A 25,279-nucleotide genomic window follows, 5' to 3' on the forward strand; every position below is an offset into this window, starting at 1 on the left:
AGGCTCCACAATGAAAATGTTGAACTAGAATGCATCAGCAAAGGCAATTCTATTTAATTTGGACTTAATCAGAACTGTGGGGGTCTCTTTTGCACTGAAGAATATAGCTGCCCCTCTTTAGGCAATAGAGCAGCACAGAAAAAAAAAAGAGTATGAGGTCATTCACACAATCAAAAACTGTGTTCTACCCAGGTTTGAGAGCTGTGTGTGCTCCCAGTTTCTGGTTGGGTGGAAGCAAGGTAGGAGGAAGAGATACCCAGGTTTCCCTCCTTTCCTGTTTCCACACAATCACTTCTACCCAGGTTTTCCTCTTACCTTGCTCCCACACAACTGGAAATTGGGAGCCCACACAGCTCCCAAACCCGGGTAGAACACAGTTTTTGATTATGTGGATGACCTCATTACCATCTCCAGTTATGAATTAGTTATGCTCTTCTTGTATACATGTGGGCTCTGCATAGGAATGCGAGAAACCTATTCCAATCCCCTACATTTCTTGGGCCTTTGGCATAGACACTATCTAATAAGTGGCACTCATGCAAGCCCTAATAGCATTTATTATAGCAATAGGCAGAGGGATCCAGTCACAACATTTTAAAAAAATATATTAAAATTTGTATGCTCCTTTTCAGCCAGTCAAGGCCTCCAAAGCAGCTTACAAAACAATAAAAAACATTGTACTGCCATCAATGTTGGCACGGGAGGAGGCAATGGTAAACCCCTCATGTATTCTACCGAAGAAAACCACAGGGCTCTGTGGACGCAGGGAGTCAAAATCGACTCGATGGCACACTTTACCTTTACCAGGTTCCAGTATGACCAGTCCCTCTTGGATCCAAAGATGCAGGGTTTGGATGAAAATCAGGCTGTTCCAGAGTGGGAAGAAAAGGATTCATGGAATGGCTGGTGGTCAAAGTGGGCGAATATGGGATTGAATCAAGGGGACATAAAATTCTCTTTTACCTTCTTCTCCCATTGACAAAAAAACCGGTCATTGTATAAGATACTATCACAATTCAAAATATATCCCAGCATTTGCAGTGCGTGAAATGACAGGCTTTTGATACACTAAACAGAGCCTTAGGGTCCATGTGCATGCATATATATCCTTGTGCGCGAGAGACAAGAGGCATTCACATACACCCTCTGGGACTTCTTGGATGAATAGCAACTCATGCACACAAAATTGTAAGAAGTCACGTCCCAAATATATAAATAGGGACAAAATAAGGACAAGTGATTTCCTAACAATAGATAACAAAAACCAGGACCTGTTCCAAATCAATATGAACCATCAGACCAGGGGTTCTGAACCTTGAGTTCCCAGATGTTGTTGGACTACAACTCACACCAGATGTAGCCAAACAACATCTGGGGACCCAAGACTGGGAACTCCTTTGTTAGAGGATATGAATCGAACATGGGAAAATCAAGGGATGTACATATATGAGTGAACTAGGCCCTAGCCTTCAACTGATGTGAGTACAGAAACTTCACTTTGGAGGAGTGTGTTGACAATCTGCACATATCCAGATAAGTTTTTTTCTGTCCAATATATTTGAGCAGTCCCAAACAGTTCTGCTGCAGCTCACCAACTGTGAATCTTTCGTTATTTTTAAAGGAGTTATGTAATGCTCTCATTAAAATTAAATGTGGGCTGAAAAGCTGCCGATGTTCTTCAGCTTGAGAGAGAGAGAGCTTTTATATCATTCTATGGCAGAGAAACATCTTGGAAATTCTTAAGGAAGGGTAAAAATCTTAACATTTATACAAAATCCCTTGGCTTTCAGATAGGAAGCAGTTGGTATGGGGGGGGGGAATGCATAGATTTCTTCATTCACTAAACACTGGGGCTTGTGTGGCACCTGGTTCATGAGAATCTCATGAAGAATGAATAAAATCAGATTTCTAACTCAGAACTTTACTGGTGAAGGGCATGTTATAGCTGAATATTTGGTACATTCAACTAATGCTGAAATCTAGCCTCTATAATCAGCAGCCAGGGGCCAAAACACTCTGCAGATCAATGGACAAGCTTCTTCTATGGGTCAGCATCTTGACCATCAGCTAACCCCACTGGTACTCTTTTTCTCTCTTCACTATGGAGGAAGAGCCTGGACTATGTCATCAACAACAAGGGAAAGAAGCCTCTACCATTTACGTGAATTTTAAATCTGTGCATTTTAATTGTAAACCTCTTTGAGAATCAACTTTGGCTGAGAAGCAAATTATAAATACAATAAATATATAAGCGCAAGCCGAGGAGAACAGCAGTGTAACACAACAACAACTAGTAGGATTACTTATATACTGCTTTTCAACAAAAGTGTTAAAAGGAGTTTAAAGATAAAATAATAAAACATACAATAAATAAATAAATTACAAATAAGATGGTTCCCTGTTCCAAAACGGTTCACAATCTAAAAAGAAACAGAAGGTAGACACCAACAACAGCCACTGAAGGGATGCTGTGCTGGGGTTGAATAAGGCCAGTTGCTCTCCCCATGCTAAACAGATGAGAATCCCTACTTTGAAAGGTGCCTCTTTGCCTAGTTAGCAGGGTACCATAACTAAGGTGTACATGACAGGTGGAATTTATTCATTTATTTGAGGGGGGGGGATTATTCACAGGAACACTACAAAAACGCAGAAGGTGGTTTACAAACCTGCAGCCTGGATAGAGTGCAAAAACAAACATCAAGCATCATATGATATACTGAGAATTTGGGTAACATTTTAGGTAATGCTAAATTAGGTAATCTTTTCTTTTCACTACAGAATGATTAAGCATACTTTCAGGATGGTAAGTTTTTTGTTTTAAAGAAGGCATCCATTTGCTAATGGGGCTTAGTGAAGTGGTTGGAGAAGGGTGCCGAGAGAGACAGCTTACAGAGGCCCTGACAGGAACAGCATATTCTAGAGCAGGAATTCTCAGCGTTGGGTCCCCAGATGTTATTGGACTTCAGTTCCCATAATCCCCAACCAAAGGCCACTGGGGCTGGGGATTATGGGGGTTGAAGTTCAATAACATCTGGAGACCCAACATTGAGAATCCCTGTTCTAGAGCCACGGGGCACCAAAGGAGGCACAGCTGCCTCCCCTTTCTGGCAGCTCTGTTTGCTCCTCTCTCTCCCATCCTGCCCCGCCCCAGAGTTAAGGATAGCTGCACTGCCTGCAGGCTGGCCATTCATCAGGTGGAGCTGCATGGACTGGTCAATGATTCACAAGTCGGAGACAGCAGCATTCAGCAGGTATTTCGCACCATATACAACGGAATAGCAGGAACAGACTACCTGAGCAGCGAGAAGCTGGAATCTGAGCAATAGTTTCTTTAAACACCCATACAACCACTTTTCAATCACCTGGTTGGGTTTCCCATGTAAGTGAGAAAGGTGGCATAATTGGGAGGCCACTGTGGGTATAAAGTGAATTAGCACCGCAGGGGGTTGAAAGCAGATCCAAAAACATTTGGATAATCAGACGGCCAGATAAAGGAATGACGTGCTTATGCACGGCAGCAAAGGCACGAAACTTCAAGGAAGAAGGATGCACAAAATTTAGATCTTCACAAATGGTGAGTCAGTAAAACACCTATGAGGGAGGTCTACTCAGTGTGGAATGTGGAAAGGCAGCAGAGAATAGCAGGGACGCCTGGGCGAGTTTTGGGAGGAGACTGAATATATGCTCCCCCCACTCATGTTACTACATCCAGCCACAGAACAAAGGATGACAGACCAGAGAGTACCATTCAGCCCCCCAAAGTTCTGGCCTTGGAGAAGATAAACATCCTCGTTGCCAAGGCAACTGCTTCTGGAAAGGGGAAGCCACATTTACCAGGCTGCTGTGGACCTTTCAGAACGTGAAGCAGCAGCAAAGAACTGCAAGGTCATCAGTGAGGAGGAATGAACAACATAAACCTCTCCTCATTCCCTCTTCTCACAGACAGAACCATCTTGCCCAGTGAAGAAAGGCCTCCACCCTGGGGAAGATCAGCAGCAAAACCCAGTTATGATGCCGTTATTTTAATATAATGTTGATTTCGTTAGATATCTTGGGTTTGTTTTAACAAGAGAAGGAAGGTGGGATTAAAAAAAATGCCTACCATAAAATATATGCTATGATTTAAAGGATATTTTATATTTTAAACACAGGAGTGAATTCCTACCACATCAAATCACAGTGGAGGAGGAAACAGAGGAAAAGGTTTCCCTACTCTGCACATGACACATGAGCAGTCAGAAACTCTGGGTTCATAATACTGTGTGAACTGAGGCTATGAGACTCATGTTAAATATGCCCATCTGGAGGCTGTCACAGATGCATTTTGTTGCATTTTACAAGCACTTGGCACTTGTTAAATTTTCTTGTTATTCACTATTTTCCTCTTAACAAGGCACACTTTCACTGATGGGTAACGACTGCGAGAAAAATAGCCTGGTAGAAAATGAGAATACGAGGGCCCTCATTATTTGCGGGGATTCCGTTCTCACCTACAGGTGTGAATATGGAAACTGCAAATAGCAAAGCCTTACCCCTTTGGGAATCTAGGGGGTAGGTTCCTTAAGCTAAAAATGGGCCAAAAAAGCAGAAATAAAAGGAATAAAGCACAGTACCATTCTCCAAGCCTTCAACAAGCCCCCCCCCCCGCTCCCCGCCACTGCCGCAAACCTGCAAATCCTCCAAATCTTTAAGAATCTGGTAAAAAATTCTTAAAGATATATATATTTGAAAAAAGAGCCACAAGATGGCTCTGTGCTGCAAAATGGTGGCCAGAAAAGATATCAAAAGTCATTTCCAGCCACCCAGGAACCATGGACAGGCAAATTTTGCCTATTTTTCAAACTGTGAATAAAGAAGCTGGGTCTCTTAGACCCAACCACAGATACACGACACTGCGGATAATGAGGGCCACCTGTGTGACACCCAGCAATTGCATTCATCAAACAAGTTACAGTTTCAATGTTCCTCATTTTCTGAGATTTCGCCTGTCATTTGTTTTATTATTTTAGTTGAGAAATGTCCATTCCCTCTGCCTATTGATGCAAGCAGTAAAAAAAAGGATCCATAAAATAGCAAGGTCAACACTAGGATCCTTTAATGCAATCACACCAAAAAGTATCCCTTCGGTGTTCCATTAGATCAATGCTGCACATCTTAAGGCCTCCAGCTGCTGGACTACAACTTCTATCATCCGCCACCACAGTGGCCAATAGTAAGAGTTGATGGAAATTGTAGTCAAAGTTGTGTAAAGGGGCTGAAGATGTGCTGTCCTGCTTTATATGGATAAACAGTATATTTGTGGTGAGGATGCTACATCCATGTGGTTGAGTCCCAGCAGAGAATCACATTACTGGAATATTACATGGTAGCTTCCCACACTTCCCTGGGAGGTGGCAGCAATGGTGTGGGAAGTAGTCAACATCTGTATACATCATGTGACTCCCTGATTCAAATGTTACCTGTGCATTATGGGATCTGACCAGTGGTGGCTCCATACCGCATGTCATTTCAGGAAAGGTGGAAAGTGCTGCCCAATGGTAGGGGTATGCCATACTGGTTCGAATCAAACTGGGTTTGATTTGAAGCAGCCTGCTTCAACCAGTTTGAACCTGAACCAGACTGGCCTCAAATAAAGGTGGCTGGTCTGAGTTCGAACCGGACTGGGCCCAGTCCAATACAGACTAGTTAGAGGGCATCCTTGAACCTTACAAGCAAAGGGGAATCCTGCCTTTAAAAGGGTTCTAAGCATGGCTGGGGAGGGCAGCAGCGAAAGGGCACCTTACCAGCTTCAGTGGTGGCGGTGGCATGGGCTCATCTAAACCCCATCAGCACTCCCCCCTCCAGAAACGTGGGGTGTTAGTGGCCCGGTTTTGGCCTCCACCCATATGCAGAGGCCAGAACTCAACCACCACCGCCCCGTGATGTTGGGGGGAGTGTTGGCAGGATTTAGTGGAGCCCATCTCTCGCAACCCTCCCCCCAGCCACCCATAGAACCCTTTTAAAGGCACCATTCCCTTTGCTTGTAAAGGAGAATACTCACTAGATTCCTCTTTAGAGCCCCTCAAACCACGTTGAACCGGGTTGAACCAGTTCAATCGAATGGACCAGACCACCAGCTCACAATTCAGAGTCATCTTCTAATTCAGGACCAGTTAGAGGAAATCCTTTAAGAAGAGTGGGCACGATCTGGCCAAACTATCACTGATTTGAATTGGGAAGTTGCATATATGCTGAAATGTCTCCCACGGAAGTCAAAAGACATTAGAAATGCTTAACTTTAGCTAAATAATGCCCCACTGTGTGTTTTGTTCTGACTTCTTTGGCTGGGTATTTGCCACGGGGGTGGGGGGTAAGTGTCATCATCCATAACTAGCCAATAGAATGTAGCTCCCCTCTTTCCCCCTTCGGTTGCTTTTTCCTCTTCTTTCTGCTTTCCTTTAATCCCATCAGCTCCAAATTAATCATCATAACCAGTTTCATTAACAATAATGGCCACAAGTTGTTTAGCGTATTATATTGCAATAATGTAATGGGGTATACTGTATGATTTTAATTTTTATGGGAAGAGTATAAAAAATGTTACAGTAGATAAAAACCTAACCATTAAAAGGTAATTTTCTGTGCAAGCTTTTAGTGGCTTTGCAGAGGACGTGGTTAAAAATCAACATCGGATTGCAACCACAAAGCTGAGCCCAAGACAAAACAATCCACCAGCATTATCACGCACTTGGGATGCATGGTAAACCTGTGAGAAATGGCAGTATTATCAAAACTTTTTTTGCTACCCTCAAACTGGATGTTTCCCTTGAGCGGGAAATCACCAAATTCACCTCTCCATTAGGAATCTGGAGGCAATTCCTGGTCATATCAGCTTTGCCCACTGCATGGAACATTTTCCCCAATACAGCACATCATCCAGTGCATGAGATAGACAATGGCTCCAATAGCCCAGCTTGACTAACATCTTGTAATGACCACCACAAACTCCACTATTACTCCAGTATTAAAGGACTTTAACTGGCTCTCAGTATGCTGCTGGGCTCCATTCAAATGTTTTTGACTTATAAAGCCCTCGTTGGCTTGAAGTCAAGCCAGAATATCAAAAAGGCCACCTTCTTGCAAAGGAACTGGCCCTGTGATTAAGATCAGCCTCAGAGGTCCTCCTCTGGCAGGACCTGGAGCAGGACAACAGTTTGGATTTTGTAGACATGGACGACAATATTATTCAAATACTGACCCCCACCCCCTATTGTCTTTTCCTTGAATGCGGGATGGGGGAGAATGCTTAAGAAAATTTATCTCCCATTCAACATTTCTAAGTTTGCAGATTTTAACACACAGGAATAATTTGCTTATCCATAGATGGATCCTTGGGGGCATGGCTAACACAGAAAAAAGACTTTCAGAATACCTTAAGGAGCATACAAAGGAATGCCAACTCCAGAGGTCCTAGAAGTGGCTACCCAAGAGAAGGCTTTCATTGCAGTGGTGGCCAATGAACTCTCCCTAGACATGTTCACCTGGTTCCATCTTTGCTGTCTTTAAGGTACTAGGCAATATCTATCCTGTTCTGTGTTTGAACTGCATTTCAGATCATTGGGATTGTTCTTTGCAGCTGCTTTATCTGTGGGCTCTAGGGCTTTTTAAAAACTGCTATCTATATACATAATCTATATATATAATTCTCCTGGGTATGCCTTGGAATGTGCGTCCCACTGCCCAGCTGATTGGCTGGGCAGCAGACGGGCTTGATTGGCTGAGGCCCACCCAGGAGGATTGGTTGCCGCGGCAGCGGCAGCGGCAGGCCTGGCTGCAGAGGCCAGAGGCAGTAGCGGGCCCAGCCGTGGAGGCAAGGCCCAGGAGCAGGGGGAGGGAGAAAGTGGGGGGCAGAAGTGGCAGTGGGGAGGAGAGGTGGCTGGGCCTGGAAGTGAAGACTGAGGCAGAAGGTGGGGAGGAAGCGGTAACCGCTGGCCCCAAAGTGCACACAGATGCTCTGTGTGGGGTCGGCTAGTTTTAAATTGATTCTACCCACCTGAGTAGGTTAGCTGGGAGAATTCTGCTCTGCATACAGACACTGGCTGAAGCTTGTTTGTAGAGCAGGCAGGACAGGGCCTTCTTAGTGGCTGCCCCCAGGCTATGTAATTCACTCTCAGTTGAAATCCACATGGCTGTCTTTATCCCAGTCTTGTGAGCCATCCTGAAGCTATCTGAGATTAATGGTAATGGCTGACATCGAGTGCAATGTTGCCTATCCATAACACTGTGTTGCAGGACCCTTCAAAGGCAGCATAGGGGCTGCACAAAATGGGTGGTTGCGCAAGCAGCACTTCAGCAGATTTGCCCATGGCCCCATATGGGGAAATCTGCAGAACTGCTGCTTGAGCACTGTGTACATAGTTCAGAAACTGCAGTTAGTACAGAACGCAGCAGCTAGGTTGGTCTCTAGGTTGCCCAAAGAGATCACATTATACCCATTTTAAAAGAACCACACTGGCTGCCAAGAGGTTTACAGGTGAAATACAAAGTGCTGATTATTACAAATAGAGCCTTAAATGGCTTGGGTCCAAGGTATTTAAGAGAACACCTTCTTCATCATCAACCCCACCTCCTATTGCGACCATCAGGGAGGTCCGGCTGCAGTTGCCACCAGCTCGGTTGGTGGCAACTTAAAACTGGGCCTTTTCTAGAGTTGCCCCGGGACCCTGGAACATGCTTCCTAACGCAATTAAAGTTTCCCCTTCTCTGAATGTTTTTAAGGAGGACCTGAAAACATACTCGTTTAGCCAGGCTTTTTGTTTTTGTTTATAGTTTTAAAGCTTTGGGGTTTCGAGTTTTTATGTGTATTTTAAATTGTTTTAACTGTGTTAATGCTTTAATGGTTGTTTTTGGATTGTGAACCACCCAGGGACTTTTTTGTAGGGGCGGTATAGAAATTCACTGAGTGAGTGAGTGAGCAACCACCCATGTTTGCAGTCCCTGCACTGCCTTTGAAGGGCCCAGCAGACCCAGAGAGCAGCATTATGGACATGCAGCACTGTGCTGGATTGACAGCCAATGTCTATAAATAAATAAGCAAACCAACAAATAAAATCAATGCTTTCTGTGGCTTCTATGTAGGCATGTGCAAAATCCCCTGAGAAATTTGGCTGATCTCATCAATACCCATTTTTTGTTTGTTTCCACAACATTCTTTGGCTATTTTGTCTGAATTAGAACTTGACTCAAAATTTTGCTTTAGGCAAAACATGATCTCAAGGCAGGTGATACTATCAGAAAGTGCCACTGTACACATCAATGGTATTTCATGTGGCACCAGCACAGAAAGAATCAAGAGCTCCTTATATTTTAAAGGAATGCTGATGTCCCTGTAGGTTTTGCCTTCATTCTCTAGTGACTGGTGAAGAACTAAAATCTCCCTGCTCTTTTTAATATTTGTCTCCCTTCCCTTCCATTCTCCCTCCTTTGCTTATGTTATTCAACATTTCCAACAAATGATAACTTACTGAGAGTTTGCTCAAAGTGACAGCAACGTTGGCCCATCAGTGCTATGATGCCCTTCAGGGTTAACACATCCATTTACCCACTTGCTGTGAGAAATGAGCTACCCTCCAACCCTCTGAGATGGTGGCTTATGAGTGTGAGAGAAAAGATTGTCTCCTGGACAAGACAATGGAACTGGGGGACAGAGGGAGGTACCTTTTGAGAGGGGCAGAGCACAGTGGTAAAACACGTGTGTTGCATGCATAAGGCTAACAATCCCTGACGGACTGGTTAACAATCCCTGTCCAACTAACAGGACATCAGATATCAGGGCTCAAAAGGGTCTTTGCCTTAGACCTCAGAAAGCCACAGCTAACAGAGTTGGCAGTACAAGCATATCAACAACCAGATCCCAGGTGGATTTACTCAGAAGAAAGTCTTACTGAGTTCAGTGACATTTACTCCCAAGTAATTGTGCACAGGAGTGCAGCAGGTCACGGCTCTCTTCCTGCACAAGGGAACCATGAAATAGCAACATTATTATTTTTAAAAACTACTCTCCTATGGGTAACAGAGGTCTACGCCACTTTGCTTCCAGCAAAGATCCCTAGTTGGTCAATAGTCTTCTCAGTTTTAAATAGATTTCTATTGTAGAAATGTAGAAACTGTAGATGAGGAGAGCTGGTCTTGTGGTAGCAGGCATGACTTGTCCCCTTAGCTAAGCAGGGTCTGCCCTGGTTGAATATGAATGGGAGACTTGATGTGTGAGCACTGTAAGAGATTCCCCTCAGGGGATGGAGCTGCTCTGGAAAGAGCAAGAGGTTCCAAGTTCCATCTCTGGCATCATCTCCAAGGTAGGGCTGAGAGAGATCCTGCCTGTAGCCTTGGAGATGCCGCTGCCTGTCTGTGTAGAAAATACTAAGCTAGATGGACCTATGGTCTGACTCAGTATATGGCAGCTTCCTATGTCCCTATATTCTTAAACTGCCTCAGTTCATACCAAGTCAGACCATCAGCTGACCTGGCCCAATACAGCAGCTCCCCAGTGTCTAATGAAACAATTATACACATATTTATCACATATATATCCTGCCCTTACTTTCAAGGAGCTCAGTGCATCAGGCATAATTCCTCTTTTTGTCCTCACAACAACCCACTGAAGTAGGTGAGGCTGAGAGAGAGTGATCATCAGCTCAGAGTCACCCAGTGAGGATCATCATTGAGTGTGGATTTGAATCCAAGTCTACCTGGCCTCAGTCCAACACCTTAACCCCTACACCACTGTGGCTCTCCAGACAAGGCAGGGGTGAAAAAATGTTGGCTCTGTTTATCAGCCAGACAAAATATTTTACCTGTTAAGCTAAGTTGGTACATTGCTCATCAGGACTTTTTTAACTTGTCAGGCATCATTTTCCACTTACCACAGACTAGTAGATTAGTGGATTTCTGAAGCCCTGAGTCAAGGGCTACTATGGAGATGCTGGGTCTTGAGCCTAGCTATTTATGAATGCCAAGCATGTGCTCTGCTACCTCTGGCCCCTCTCTAAAGGTACCATTCTCTTTCCCCCAGTTTTGACTTGCTTGGAGTAGAAAACCAGGACCACTTGCACTCAAAGAGAGAAATCGTAGCCATAGATCAACAAGAAAAGAGATGGGCAAGCTCATCTCAGATCAGGAAGAAATCAGATCATTTTTCATTTTCAGTAAAATGATCCACCTCTTCCTCCTTATTTACTAGTCACAACAACAGCGGGAATAGCAGTAGCCATGCTGCGTTTGGAGGTGGGGCTCTTTCTTTCCTCTCCCCATCATCCTGACATGTACTGAAGAGTGCAACAGGAGAAAAGTGGTGGAAAGATTTCAAAGGGCGACCATGTTGCAGTGTTTGTTGGTAGCACAGGATAAAGCCACATCATGCGCTTCCTCCATGTGATCTGGAGCTTCTGATGTTCCTGAGCATTGTAGGGGAAAGACACTGCAGGAGCTCCAACTTAGAATGTCACCAAGGCAGTCAGAAAGGGCCCTCTCCTCCTACAGCCACCTAACTGTTTGTTTTTGGCCTCAGCTAGGGCCAGGAGCCAAGACAAGGATGTGGTCCAAAGCAGGCAAAGTCAAGGCTGGGGAAAAGCAGGTTATGGCCTGAGGGGCAGGGGCAGAGGCAAGGTTGTAGATTCCACCAAAAGCGGAGTTCTGGAGAGGCAGGTCAGGATACCGGGGCCAGAGGCAGGGGTGTAGTCGATAAAAGATAAAATTATCGACAATGTTTGTTTGTTTTTTAATCTACCCAAGAATTGCCTCTGAAGAAGAACACTGCCTTGAAACGCATAAGGCAACACTGAGCCAATTTTATACAAGTGTACTAATAAAAACATATTGAGCAAACCAATCAGCACCTTGGGAGTATCCCCCCACCCCACTTATGCCTTTTATTGGTTGGTGCTGTATCATTTTTCTCTCCCTCCCCTCTCTCTCGCTCTTCATTGTCAGAATTTGCAAGGAGCCCTGCTTCAAGCCTCTCCCTGCTCTCGTAGTCCTCTCAAGGGTGGAGCTCTAGGAAAAAGGTTCTGTGGTTTTGTAGCAGACATTGGCTGTGGACAGTGGTGATTGGTTAGTGCCTATGTGGCAGCACCCAGAGCAGATTTGCAACTGTTCTTAGAAGATTTCCATTTTTTTAAAAAAGGCAAAATAACTGGATAAATAGATGTGACACTTAACAAAGGAAACACAGCCAGAAGCAAGGATGAGGGACAAGACGAATGGCTGACCCGTTGTTTTATCATGTCAGCTGCAACACTAGATGGAAGCTGGGTTAACTTTGCAGGTGAAAAACCCACAGCAGCTCAAGTAGGTTGCCTGTCTTCGCCATAAACTAGTGGCCATCATAACATCCAATGGCAATGAATTTCCAAAGTTAATTTTATGTACTGTGAGAAGAAAGAAATAATGAAATGATAAGGGGGATTGATTCCAGATAAATTAAGGGGGGAAGCCCCTCTCAGTTTCCACACATTGTGGTGTTTAGAGGGAGAATTCCTGTGTTTATTCCCTTAGTGGGGAAGCCGGCAGCCACGTTTCCAGAACTCTAGTGATTCATCACTCTCTCCAGCAGCCAATCAGTGGGCAGGTCAAGTAGAAACAGGCTGTGGTGCCAGCAGCTCCTGCTGCCCTGATAATCCATGTCATTCCAGGCATGGCGACACGCTCTCTCACCAGCTGCCATTTCCAGTTACCTTTTATACGGCTGACATAATGTGCCAATGTGTTGGAAGTAGTAAAACAGTCATAGGGAAGCAATTGCAAAGATAAATAGCAGCCAGTGCTTGATAATCTCTAACGGCATTAGAGAGTGGCGAATGATAACGTCGCAAAAACGAACTCATGTTTCTAGAAACGCTGAATCGCCCGACGATCATGTGCCCCAATGCAAGTGTACAGAGGGGCTTTCAGCTCTATAATCTGCACTGATTGATAGATAGATAGATAGATAGATAGATAGATAGATAGATAGATAGATAGATAGATAAATAAATAAATAAATAAATAAATAAATAAATTTATCAATCATTAGAAATTTTATACCACCCTTCCAAAAGGCTCAGGGAGTTTTACATTAAAACACCATTAAAATCAATTAACAATTAAAACAAAAATTATAAAACAGCATAAAACAATAATTAACAATTAAAACATAAAACAACAATTAAATAGCCAGAACAATTTAAAAACAAGATTTAAAAAGCTAAATTGTCAAAATATACAGTGCACACCACCCATCTCACCAGCCACTTGAATGAAAAGGTTTTGTATTGCTATAGTCTCCTGAATATGGGCTGTTCCTTTAAAGAGTGTGGCAACTTCAAGAGTTCATCCATTGTAAATTCAGGAATGCAGTTCAGGGAAAGAAGTGGCCTCCCATAGTACATGTGCTTCCCCCGCCCCCTACATCTTATACAAACACAGGAAGTTGCCTTCTGCCAAATCAGGCCTATGGTCCATCTATCTCAGAATCATCTACACTGATTAGCTGGCACCCTGACTAAGCCAGCTGCAGCGTGCTGGGAAGATACACCAATGCCACAGAGAATTTTCCTGTCTCTGCAGTGTGAAGCATGCAGGGCATGTGGGGGATTTTAGTGGATCTCTCCTTTCCCCCAAAGTGCCCAACACCTGAAAATATGTCCCTGAGGACTGTGCAGCCCTTAGGGACATATGTGCCATCTTCCCCTAGAATGTGGCACAGCACATATTTAGGGGAAGTAGAGCAATGAAAATCATCCCCATCTTCCACACCCTGCACCAGGGTCTTCTGGAAGTCTTCCACAGTTCTGGTGCATTCTCCCAGCTGCTGGTTTAGTCAGGATATAAGCCACTCTTCAAGGTCTGAGGTAGGGATCTTTCCCAGACCCATCTGGAGATGCCCGGATTGGAGCTGGGATTTTCTGCATACAAAGCAAGTGCTTGACTCCTGAGCAACAGGCTTTCCCTGTGGTTGTTATGAGATATAACAAAGTACACAAAACAATGTTCTTCATCATATTGGGCTTTTTGTTTTTGCTTTTTGTAACTGAGGCCTAATCATTACTGAGGTAGTTGATCTGTCTAGACTGTAACCCTTCAAAACTGCAGATGCACTCATGAAGGAACAGTACCCTATACAAGAGAATTCTTTGCACCCTGGTAGTATATACCACTGGCAATATAACTCATGTCAGAAAAGCTTTGGTTGACGTCCAGACTAACACAGCACTGCGCCTCCCAAAACATGTCCTTAGGGCTGCACAACCCTCAGGGAAGTATTTTCAGCAGGCATAATGGGATTCAAAGTAATAGGAAGATCAACAAACATACTCTCTTCTCCCAGCACCACCACAACATTAGCAGCACCAGTGCTGTGTTAGTCTGGATGTCAGCCACTGTATGTATGTACAATATACAAGACACACACCCTACATCAACCATGATTTCTCATTTTAAAGAGCAAGTCCTTCATATAGCAGATGAAAAGCCAAGCCTCTCCATTTACAGTATCTTCCTTGCCTCCAAGCTTCATCAACTTAGGTGTTTTCAGGGCTGTAAAGCAATGAACTTTCCATCAGCGGCATCGTCAGCTAATTAGCCCTCCTGATTACAGTAATTACTATTGATTCACTCCTCAATGACTTCTTAAGTAGCCAAGTGCAAGTTATGCTTGAAAGTAGAAGACCCACGTATGAATATTAATTCAGCTATTTTCTTTTATTGGGTGCTCCCCCCGCCCTCCATTCAGCCCCCAAGGCATAGCTTACAATCTTATATGCTTAAATATTATAACAAGGGTGTTGGGGTGGGGGAAATCTCACCCCAATGGCCTTCTACCTTCACAACAGGAATATTAACATGGTGAGATAAAGAGGCTGTTCTCACACACAGCCTAACCTGGGCTAGGGACGACCAGCCCAGGTTAGATTGTACATGAGAACCGCCGGGACTGGGCCCAATCCAGGCAGGCCAGCACCGCCTAGCTTGGCTTCTAAGCCCAGCTGTTAGTCGAGGTTAAGGGAGTTGTGTAGCTCCCTTACTCCCAGCTACCTGCTCATGTGTGAACACAGGCTGCTTCCAGCCTGGCTGCACACACAGATGGGTGCCTAGAGCTCTTGTCTCTTGGAGGAATTGTCCAATGCAGTGTGCATGTCACACAGTACATTGTGGGCTTCATGGATGCTGGGACAATGAGTCCTGGACTCAGAGCAATCCACTGTGCTCTGTGCTGTACAGAGCAGGGCTGATCGTGTGGGAGCATGTTCTGTGTTCCTACTGAGGAACAACCAATCGTTGGAGGGTGGGGGAAGCAAGGTTTGGGAAGTTGTCCCCAGGGGCCTAGCTAGGGGAGAGGGGGCACATGTTCGCCCCTCTCTCCAGTGGTCCCTTGTAGTGAGGGAAATAATGAAGAAAATATGGAGAGGTGGAGCTGGGGGACCCTCACGAACTGGAGGCCCCAGGGGTTTTTTTTTTAAGCCCTTCGCTCAATTATAGTTACACCCCTGGTTGTCCCCCTGCCCACCCACCCGGTAGGTCATGTGAATGCCCCCCAAGTGTTGTATATGGATCTGTGGGAAGCAAACACTCAGAACCGATGGAAAAGCTGTTCATTTTTAGCACCTTTAAGCAACTGTATTAAGTAGCTATTCCTTGGCTAAAATCAGAGCAGCTTTTGTCTGCTGCACATGGCTGGATTAATTCTTATGCTAGGTACAAAACAGAGTAGAGACCCAAGGAAAATGGAGGGCTGTGCTCTGCCGTAATGACTTCTGAGCACCTTGTGTGCGGTCAGTGGTCAGATTCTACTCCCTGGTTGATCCCTTTGAAAATCCCTCATCACTCAAAACATTGGCAGTTGACTCCTCGACTGACAGAGGCACTCGTGTGAAGTGCTATCACTAGTGGCAGAGCCCATGCTTTGTACGTAGAAGGTCCCAGGCCCAAGTCTTGGCATCTCCACGATCTCTGGTGGCAGAGCTGGGAAAGCATATCTGAAAGACCTTGGAGAATAGTTATGAGTCAGGCAATAATGAGAAAGAAGGACCAGTAGTCTGACCTGGCTTAAGCTAGCTTTCTTATACAGGGGTACCAGCCCTGGCTGCAACCTTGACAAGGCACAATCTGGACCAGGGATTCTCAACGTTGGGTCCCCAGATGTTATTGGACTTCAACTCCCATAATCCCCAGCCAAAGATCACAGGATCTTGGGATTATGGGAGTTGAAGTCCAGTAACATCTGGGGACCCAATGTTGAGAATCCCTGATCTAGACATCAAATATCACATAATATATTGAGAGAGATTAAAACAACATTAATTAGGCAACATTATCTGTTCAACTCAGAGCAACAAATGAATGGTTTAATCTTGTTTTAGTTTGTGTTGTTTTATTGTAAACCTCCCAGAGATATGAATTTTGGGTGGTATATAAATACGTCAAATAAATAAAGTTAGGCACATATCTCTTTGACATTATCTCTTTCACTCTGTGTGTGTCTACAGTTTAGCACAATCAAGCACACCCAGTCATTAAATGTTGCAGGTGAGTGAGGAGAAATTCAGGAGGTATGCAACATGGGACAGTAATAGCACTGGCTATGGGTGTCATGGACATATTCCAATTTAGGGATTGTTTATCTGAAAACCTTTCATAAGATAACAATTCCTGAACTCATTTTATGCTTGTGTTTATTGACATAACTGAGAAGTCAATCTAAGGTTGAGCACCAGTTCAAAGTGAGAAGATCAACTCACTCAAGATGATCTCCCTTCATCTTGCTGTTCATCTTGAGGTCATCTTGATATCAGCAAGGCAGAGATTACTCTGCAGTTGTAATATCTAGTGGGTATATCTCACAGATTCATCATAAAACTACAGAAGGAATGAATATCTGTGATTTTCTGCTGCTGAAATTAAAATCTCAGACAGTATTTGCTGTATTCCCAAACAAGCAGGAGGTTTCCAGGTTGTGTGTGTGTGTGTGTGTGTGTGTGTGTGTGTGTGTGTGTGTTTGAAGATCAGTGAGAAGAAATGGTACTAAATCAAAACTAAGCTGGAATAACCCCTGCTAACCTGGCAAAGAGGCACCTTTTAATGTGGTGATTCTCTTTATTTAGCAGGGGGAGAGTAACTGGCCCTATCCACCCCCGGCACAGTACCTCCAGTGACTGTTGATGGTGTCTATCTTATGTTTCTTTTTAGATTCTGAGCCCTTTGTGGACAGGGTTCCATCTTATTTGTTTGTTATTTCTCTGTGTAAACCGCCCTGAGCCATTTTTGGAAGGGCGGTATAGAAATCGAATGAACGAATGAATGATGCTAAATAGCAAGCTTGCTCAGTGGTTTTACTAGTGAACAGGTGAACTGTAGTCTAGCTTGGTCCACAATAACTAGGCAGGAACATGCTTTTAAGGGGGAAGCAGTGATGAGTGCTAGTTAGATCAGATAGAAGCACAATAGCTGGCTGGTTTCTGCTTTGAAAGGGGAACAGTGGTGAGGACTTCTTAGACCAGAAATAAGTGCAATAAGCAGTCAGTCTCCACTCTGAATAGGGATCTTTAAAGAGTGAAATATTGGGTATTGTACATTTAACACTATACATATTAAATGTAGCTAGAACAAGATCTACACAACTCAGATAAACTGTGAAGCAGCTAAAACATTTGGGAGCCAGTGTGATGTAATGGTCAAGAAGTTCCTGCTCAATGACTATGGATATCTATATACCACTTTTCAACAAAAGTTCTCAAAGCGGTTTACACAGAAAAATAAATAGTAATAAATAAGGTGATTCCCTGTCTCCAGAGGGCTCACTGTCTAAAATAAAACATAAAGTGAACACAAGCTACAACCACTAAGGTCAACTCTGACCTTAGCCATGAAGTTACTGAAACTTATCTCTCGGCTTCAGGCCCTGACTCCATCTGCAATACGAGGATCAAGCTATCTGCCTTTACATTTACAACAGCTAAAGTTGTAAATTTAGCATACTGCTAAATATTTGGGTTGTTCACACGACCACTTTGTGTGGGGCTGGGGAGGGTGGTGGGGAGGGCAGGATTGCACCTACCTTCCTCCACATGACCGCCGGTTCCCTGCAAGCCGTGCTGTTCACACATCCACACAATCTGCGCTACAGCAAGCGATGTGGCCACCTAGAGGCCAAAGGAAGGAAGCCCACCCTCCAGTAATCCCACAATGCCGCGTGTGAGCAGAATGGTGCATTGTAGAAACTCTTAGAGACTAGGAGGCTCCTTTCCCCAGCCACTATGGTTAAAATGGCTGCTGGCAGCCCGGTTGTCCACACCACCGGGGACTGGAATAGAAGGGTGGATGTTTGCCCTCCTACCTAATTTTTAGCCCAGGTTAAAAATCCAGGCTACTCAGGGGAGCACCAGGATCGGTCTGGATCCTTTCGGTTCTCACAACCAGGTCTACCCAGGTAGGGCTGTACTAGCGCGGGTAGACCCGGTTACGAGAATGACCTCATTGTTATTTGAATGGTTCAAAGTTTAGGTAAGTGGAGATAATAGGGTATACTATTATCAAGAACATGTAAATGGGCAGAGGGAGTCAGATAATTGTTTTTTACATAATAGAGTATCTGCCATTGTTCCTAAAGATAGTTAAAGTAAAGTAGGGCTACATAAGAAGAGCCCTGCAGGATCAGACCAAAGGTCCATCTAGTCCAGCATCCCGCTGCCTACAGAGGCTAATGAGTTACCTCTGGAAAGCCCACAAGGAAGGCTCCAAGGCAACAGACAGGCCCGACCTTAAGGCGTGGCAACCGGGGTGGTAGTCCTGGGCCACGCGTTTGGAAGGGCCCCGCTGTGCCAACGAGCGGCAGGCAGCCTCGCAGATGGCCTGCGCGCTCGGCTCCTGGATGCCGCAGGGGGCATAGCTTCGCGCTGAAACGGGGCCACACGCTCCATTTCAGAGCAAATACCGGCCACGCTGCATTCACAGCATGGCTGGGAGCTGCTTCCCCTGCCTTAAGGCAGGGAGAGCAGCTCCCGGCCACTCTGCATATGCAGCGCTGGCCAGCATTCGCTCTGAAATAGGGCACACGGCCCCGTTTCAGAGCGAAGCCACACCCCCTGCTGCATCTGACATCAGACGCTGCTGTTGTCAGACGCTGGGGGCGGGTCCCTTCGCTCCGAGCCCCGCACCCCCCAAGGGATGGTGCTGGCAACAGACCTCTCCTTCTGTTCCTCCCCATTTGGTTAAAGGCCTTTAATGAATAGAGGAACCAACTTCTCTAATAGCATAAGAGTAGCCCGACGGAATCAAACCCAGATCCACTTCATTCAGTGTCTTATTTCCAGATGGAGGACTCTGGAAGCTTAACAGCTGTTCATAAAGATGATGGCCTTCCTAATCCTTTTTAAAAGCATCTAATCTAATAGCCCTTCACCAAGGTTTGCAGCAGTGAATTCCACAAGTAAATTATGCACTGTTTGAAAAAATACTTCCTTCTGACAGTCCGAAACCTGTCAATCAATTTCATTTGGTGATCCCAGGTTTTACTATTACAAGAGAAAGAGAAAAATTACTGTGTATCCACTCTCTCTTTAACAGGTAGGATCACAAGGTTGTTCAGCAAAGCTAACTCTTACTCTCAATAAAGCAACACAGAAAAAATGTATTAGGACTCCACATACCCAAGAACTATTGAAATGAATAGATCATGCACACAACTAAATGAGCTTGCACAGGAAGCATTCACATTAGATTATTCTCATTAATCTAATCAACATATGCACATAGCTTTGTCTGAAATAACACAATTACCATTGAAAACAACTGACAGCTCTGATTAAAATCTGATTTAAACCCCACATTTGTAACTTGTGCTAGATACCTCCCATTGATTATTATCCAAATGATCAATTAATGGTTTCAAAGGGGGAAAAAATTACCTGCTTAAGCAGAGAGTCCATTCTGAACAGTTCCATGGATATTTATAACAAAAGAGATGGAACACCTCTGAGAATCTAAAGATGACTGAGGATGGTGATAGTTAAGGAATCTGTTGCTTTCAGCAGAAAAAATACTAAAAAACAATTTTTTAAAAGTCCATGGAACAATATTTTGAAACAGGCATTTTGAAAATAAACTGATAAAACTAACTGTAGGTATGCAAAAAAATTCACTATGTGAAAAAGAATCCTACAGATGCATAAAAAGACATGGCGGGGGGGGGGGAGATGAGTACAATCTAAATCTCCATTCATCAGACAGAAACACACACACCTCACACCACACTACATATGCACACACATAAACTGTACACAAGGATCCTGGTAATTCAGCATCAATTTGCCTGCCAGGAATAAATTTAGGGAACATTCAGTGCTTCAGTTTCACCACCAAGGTGGTGGACTGAGCTATCAGTTTAAGAGACAATTCAGCCTTGGCATCATCTGCCCACAGAAGGCTGTTCTTTTGTTAAATTACATTTTTATATTCTCTGAAGAGAACTATTCACAGGCTTCTCCCCAGGTAGTTGCAAAGGCAACATGAAAACAGAAGTTGCTAGAGCACACCCTCAATAAAAGGGAGGGAAACCAGAGGTTAAAGACCACTGGAATGATTGTCCATGACTTTCCAACCTGAGCCTGGAGAGAACTAAGTGATACTTATCACAAACAGAAAGGCAGGTCTTTGGGGCCTTATCCACATCCACCATCCTCTGAAGTCAATGTCAAAATGTCCATTACAGTTCCAGTCCAGCTAAAGTTAGTCATAATTAATTCAACCAAAATCAATGGGGTTCAAATTATTTACAACTCAGTCCTATTAATTTAAATGGGAGTCAGACATGACTGACTTAAGACAAATTGGGGCCATAGATTCCTATGTATGAGGTCAAGGTGTTTTAACACTAGACTTATTTTTAAAATTAAATATTTTGAGTACAAAATGCACAAAAGCATCCACATGTTGCTTCATAATAGAAGAATACCATCTTCTATTTTTAAGTCATACCCAAATCACCAGACACAGTTATCCTGACACATGCATGTTTTCAGAGACTACCTCACAAAGCTTACACAAAACAGATATACCCATCTTTTCACTATTCCTGAAATAAACAGATCTGATTCCCACCCACTCCCTAGTAATTTTCTTGATCTGCAATCTTCAGCACATTTGTCCAGAGAATATGACATCCCACTAAGGTCAAGAGAACTGGCTCCTTTGCTCTCAAACATTTGTGCATGAGATTTGGCAATGATTTTTAAGAACTGCTATAAATTATTCCAAATCATTCTTTGTTCCCACCAGTCTGATCAAAATATGCAGTTCAGCCTAATTCAAACAGAGAACAATGCTACACTAGATGTAAACCTTTGTAATAATCTTATTACCAAACTACTTTTTAAAATATCCAGTTCTCCCAACTATTATTAAATTAGCTAACTTTTAATGATTTGGCACTACCAATATAGACAAGGGTATCTCCCGGTAAAAAGAGCACCACGCAGTCCCATTTCATAGATATGAGAAAGAATTCCAAAATACTGAAATGCTTTGAATAGGATTTCTCTTTACGCAGCTGTATATTTTGCAAGGTTTTTGAACAACAGCTGGAACTGGAGTGGTCTTCAGAGTTATAATGCTATGCAAGTTCTTTCTAGATAGGTATTTCAGGAAGTGAAATATTTACTATTTGTTATGTCTTCAGAGATCACAGAGTGACAGTTAACATGCCTTAAATTTGCTGACATATGCTAAACAGCTGAATTTTTTATTCCCAAGACCAAAATTTTTAAGTATCTCTGCAAAGCTGCAGAGAAAGTTTTAAAAAGCCAAAATATGGTAACTGTAAAAGAAAGGCTAGCAACAAGACACTTGCCCAACCAAAATGTTTAATGGCTAGCGTTCAGAATCTCTGAAGTTTTCTGACTGTAATTCATGAAGCAGCCTGTGTATAAAGTTATTATTTATTATTGTAGGGTTCACAACTTTGTTCCGACTGAGAAAACCATAAGATGCAGAAAAACCCGCCACAAAAATAAGAGCAAAGATATTTTCTTTCAAAAGATAGATACAAACAAGGGGAGAACACTTCGTATCACAGTCAATGCAAACAAGATTAGAGGAAATTAAATGGGTTGGAAATGTTTTTTAAAAGAGATTTAAAAAACTCCACCAACACAACTACCACCTCAGTCCCAGACATACATTAAGCTAGCTTGACAGTTCTATTGTTCTGTTGTCCCATTGTTGGCCAAAAAGATGTATTCACATGCTAGGATGTCTGCTAGAAAATAGACAAAAGGCAACATTTTGTTGTGGTTGAGAAGCAGGGTCCCAGCTTGAGCCGAATTCTGGCGCTCTCGCTCTCTCCCTCCCCCCCGCCCCCTTCCTTGCTCTGAAAAGCTTCTGTTAACGCCTGGCTCTTCAGTACACCCTGGAATGCTAAGAATACATTGATCCATGCAATGAGTGTTTCTCCTGTTATGTATATTTATCCCCCCCCCCACTTCTCCCTGAAAAACGTTAAGTGGTCAAATATAGCGGCAACAAGGGAATAATTATTTATATAACCCAAGTACAAATTAAAGTGGCATTTCAGGCACCGGCTCTAATATGGAGTCTCCTTTTGCTCTTTCCTCCTGCTTATTCCATGCCCAATGCATAATAATGAAGGAGGCAATATACGAGGCACCATGAACAAGCTTCTGGGTTGGGGAGAATGTTTTCTTTTTAAAAATTGCATTCTGTTTGGCTTTTCCTGTTTTGGGTTGTTTTCAGCTGGAGATGAGAGATTTGCAAATGCCACTTAAGACAAAGCAAGGTCCTTATTATCTAAAAATTCAACTCCCCCCGCCGCAAAAAAAGAAAACCCAACCCAAAAGCCATGGTGGGAGAGGAGTACTTGCTACTAAGTGAATCTCCTAAGCATGATGGGGCCCTGGCAACCGGAAAGCACCCGTTAAAACAAAGGAGGCATCAACCTACCTTAAAAGCAGCTCCTCATTTCTCATAGTAACAGCAGATTTGGGACAGCGCATGCTTTCTACACCGATATTTGCAACAAAAGCCAGTTCAGAAGTGCGCTCAAACATCAATGCCACTGTAGCGACTCACTAATGGCTACTCTCTCTCTCTCTCTCTCTCTCTCCCTCCCCCCCCACCCCAGACGCTGAGTGGCAGAGCAAAGGGCCCCTGCAGATTCACTGAACAGAAATAATCCTCTCTGACAAGTTATGTTGTCTGGGCATATTTTACATTAATGCACAAGGCTGCCTATAGGGGTCTTGTTTGTGTTCACTCTTCTCTGGCTGGTGTTAGGTTCTTCATCTAATTATTTTAAAAAATAAAGAAATGTAGCACCCTTGAAAAAAACGAGAGAGAACACACACACAGAGAGAGAGAGAGATCACACACACACACACACCCCAGTTTAAAGTACATCTTTCTCCTATATAGAGAGGGGAGAGTGCATGAAGGTCTAGTTTGCATGTCCAGCAAGCCATCCTCCTTTTCTCAAGCATTTTGATAATTTTGGTCAGACAGAACTTTTGAGGACTTGAAGAGACTGGGAGCTGAACGGTGCTCCCAAGACTTGGAATTCACAGCGTGAGATCACTTTCCCTTGCTCCCTGCACATTCAAGGCTGAGTGGATTTATGGGACCCACTAGCCCAGATCAAGAACAGTTTTCATTTAAGGGATTTAGGATTTTTCAAAAATAGCTTGAAATAGCTCCCTTTATTATTTTAAATCCCAATGAACTGCTCCATTCTTCTGTACTATGGGTGTGAGAACTTAAATAAAACTTAGCATAGGGTGTTATGCTGTGTGTGTTTTCTAGACACTTGTTACACCACTTTTCAACCCCCAAGAGCTCCCAGAGTGGTGTATACAATAAAATATAAAATGAACACCATACAGATTAAACAATTTAAAGCAGGGTGGATCAACATTCAGCAAGTGAAATAGATGAAAACCAAATAAAAGGGCAGATAAAAGGGTTTTCACCTGCTGCCCAAAGGGAAAAGGCCCAGTGACTGGCAAACCTTCCTGGGCAAACTATTCCAGAAATAGGGATCCAGAACTGAGAAGGCCCCATCTCCAAACTCACATCTGACAAGAAGACCTAAAGAAGCTCTCCGAGGATTATTTTAATACCTGGGCAGGTTCATGTGGGAATTCGTGGCCAAGGGACATGGTCCTTAAGGATTTGACACTTTTTTCCTCGTGGCCAAGACCGCATCAAGAACTACTTTCTAGCAGAGTTAAGCCAGACAATTTTGATCTGCCAGTTCTGGATAGGGTCACACTTCTCCAGAAGGAAGAGGTGTGCAGTCTGGGGAAGCTACTGCATCAAAACCTCTCCCTGGTGTCCCAGGTTGAGGCAGTGGCCAGAGATGCTTTTTGCCAGCTTTGGCTGATACGCTAGCTGCATCCATTGCACACTGGCTACCGATACATTTCTGAGCAAAATATACAGTGCTGGTTATTACCTATAAAGCCCTAAACAGCATGGGCCCTGGGTATTTAAGAGAACATCTTCTTTGCCATGAGCCCCACTGCCCATTGAGATAATCTGTAGAGCTTCATCTGCAGTTGCCACCAGCTCGTCTGGTGGCAATGCAAGGATGGGCCTTCTCTGTTGATGCCCCGAGACTCCTGAATGCAGTCCTCTTCTTCTCTGACAATTTAAAAAACATTTTTTACCCAAGCTTTTAAAATTGACGGTGGTTTTTAATTGTTTTAAGGTTTTCATTTGTAATCTGTTTTATGTTGTAAACCGCCCAGAGACAGAAGTTTGGGGCAGTCTACAAATTCGAATCAATCAATCAATCAATAATTCATAGATAGATAGTTAGAAAATAAAAAGCTGCTCAAGTTTTTCATAAAAATTTCTGGCATTCCTGTCCCTTTTTGATACTTGTAAAAATGAGAAGTCCTTTCATTCCTTTACATTGCCTCCACTTGCCTTCAGTGACATCACCACATCTGGTGTAGTGACAACCTGATTGGGCTGGATCACCCATGTGACTAATCCTGGAAAAAGGAAGTGGTACCATGTAACAGCAGCCAGAAGAGGACCATAGCACTGAACATATTGGGGGAAAGTTAAATATTTTCTAGGCAAAATTTCCCATTCAAAATTGTTAAGATTCAAACCAAAAATGGAAACCGGAGAATATTCGGCTCAGCTCAGCTTTCTAATCCTACAAACTTAGAACACAGAATTACCCATTTTGCCTCTTGCAATGTGCAGTGTTAATGGGGCCAGAAGATATTAGTGCTGCTGCTTCTGTGTA

General features: G+C 43.6%; 1 protein-coding gene across 23 annotated transcripts in view; it reads right to left on the bottom strand.

Moving 5' to 3' along the window:
- CELF2 (CUGBP Elav-like family member 2) overlaps window positions 1–25,279 on the bottom strand; it is a 914,911-nt gene that overhangs the window by 422,397 nt on the left and 467,235 nt on the right. For 5 of the 23 annotated variants that reach the window (XM_053253984.1, XM_053253975.1, XM_053253983.1 and 2 more), the window contains exon 1: window positions 22,966–23,111. The exons of 17 other annotated variants lie outside the window; for them this stretch is intronic. In XM_053253984.1, coding sequence (XP_053109959.1) covers window positions 22,966–23,072 — 107 coding nt within the window. In that variant the 5' untranslated portion in view covers window positions 23,073–23,111. Of the gene's footprint in view, window positions 1–18,067; window positions 18,087–22,965; window positions 23,112–25,279 lie in introns of those variants that run through there. One more of the 23 variants, XM_053253982.1, reaches the window with a different exon arrangement.

Source organism: Hemicordylus capensis, chromosome 5 (assembly GCF_027244095.1).
Source record: "Hemicordylus capensis ecotype Gifberg chromosome 5, rHemCap1.1.pri, whole genome shotgun sequence".
In the NCBI taxonomy this organism is placed as follows: domain Eukaryota; kingdom Metazoa; phylum Chordata; class Lepidosauria; order Squamata; family Cordylidae; genus Hemicordylus; species Hemicordylus capensis.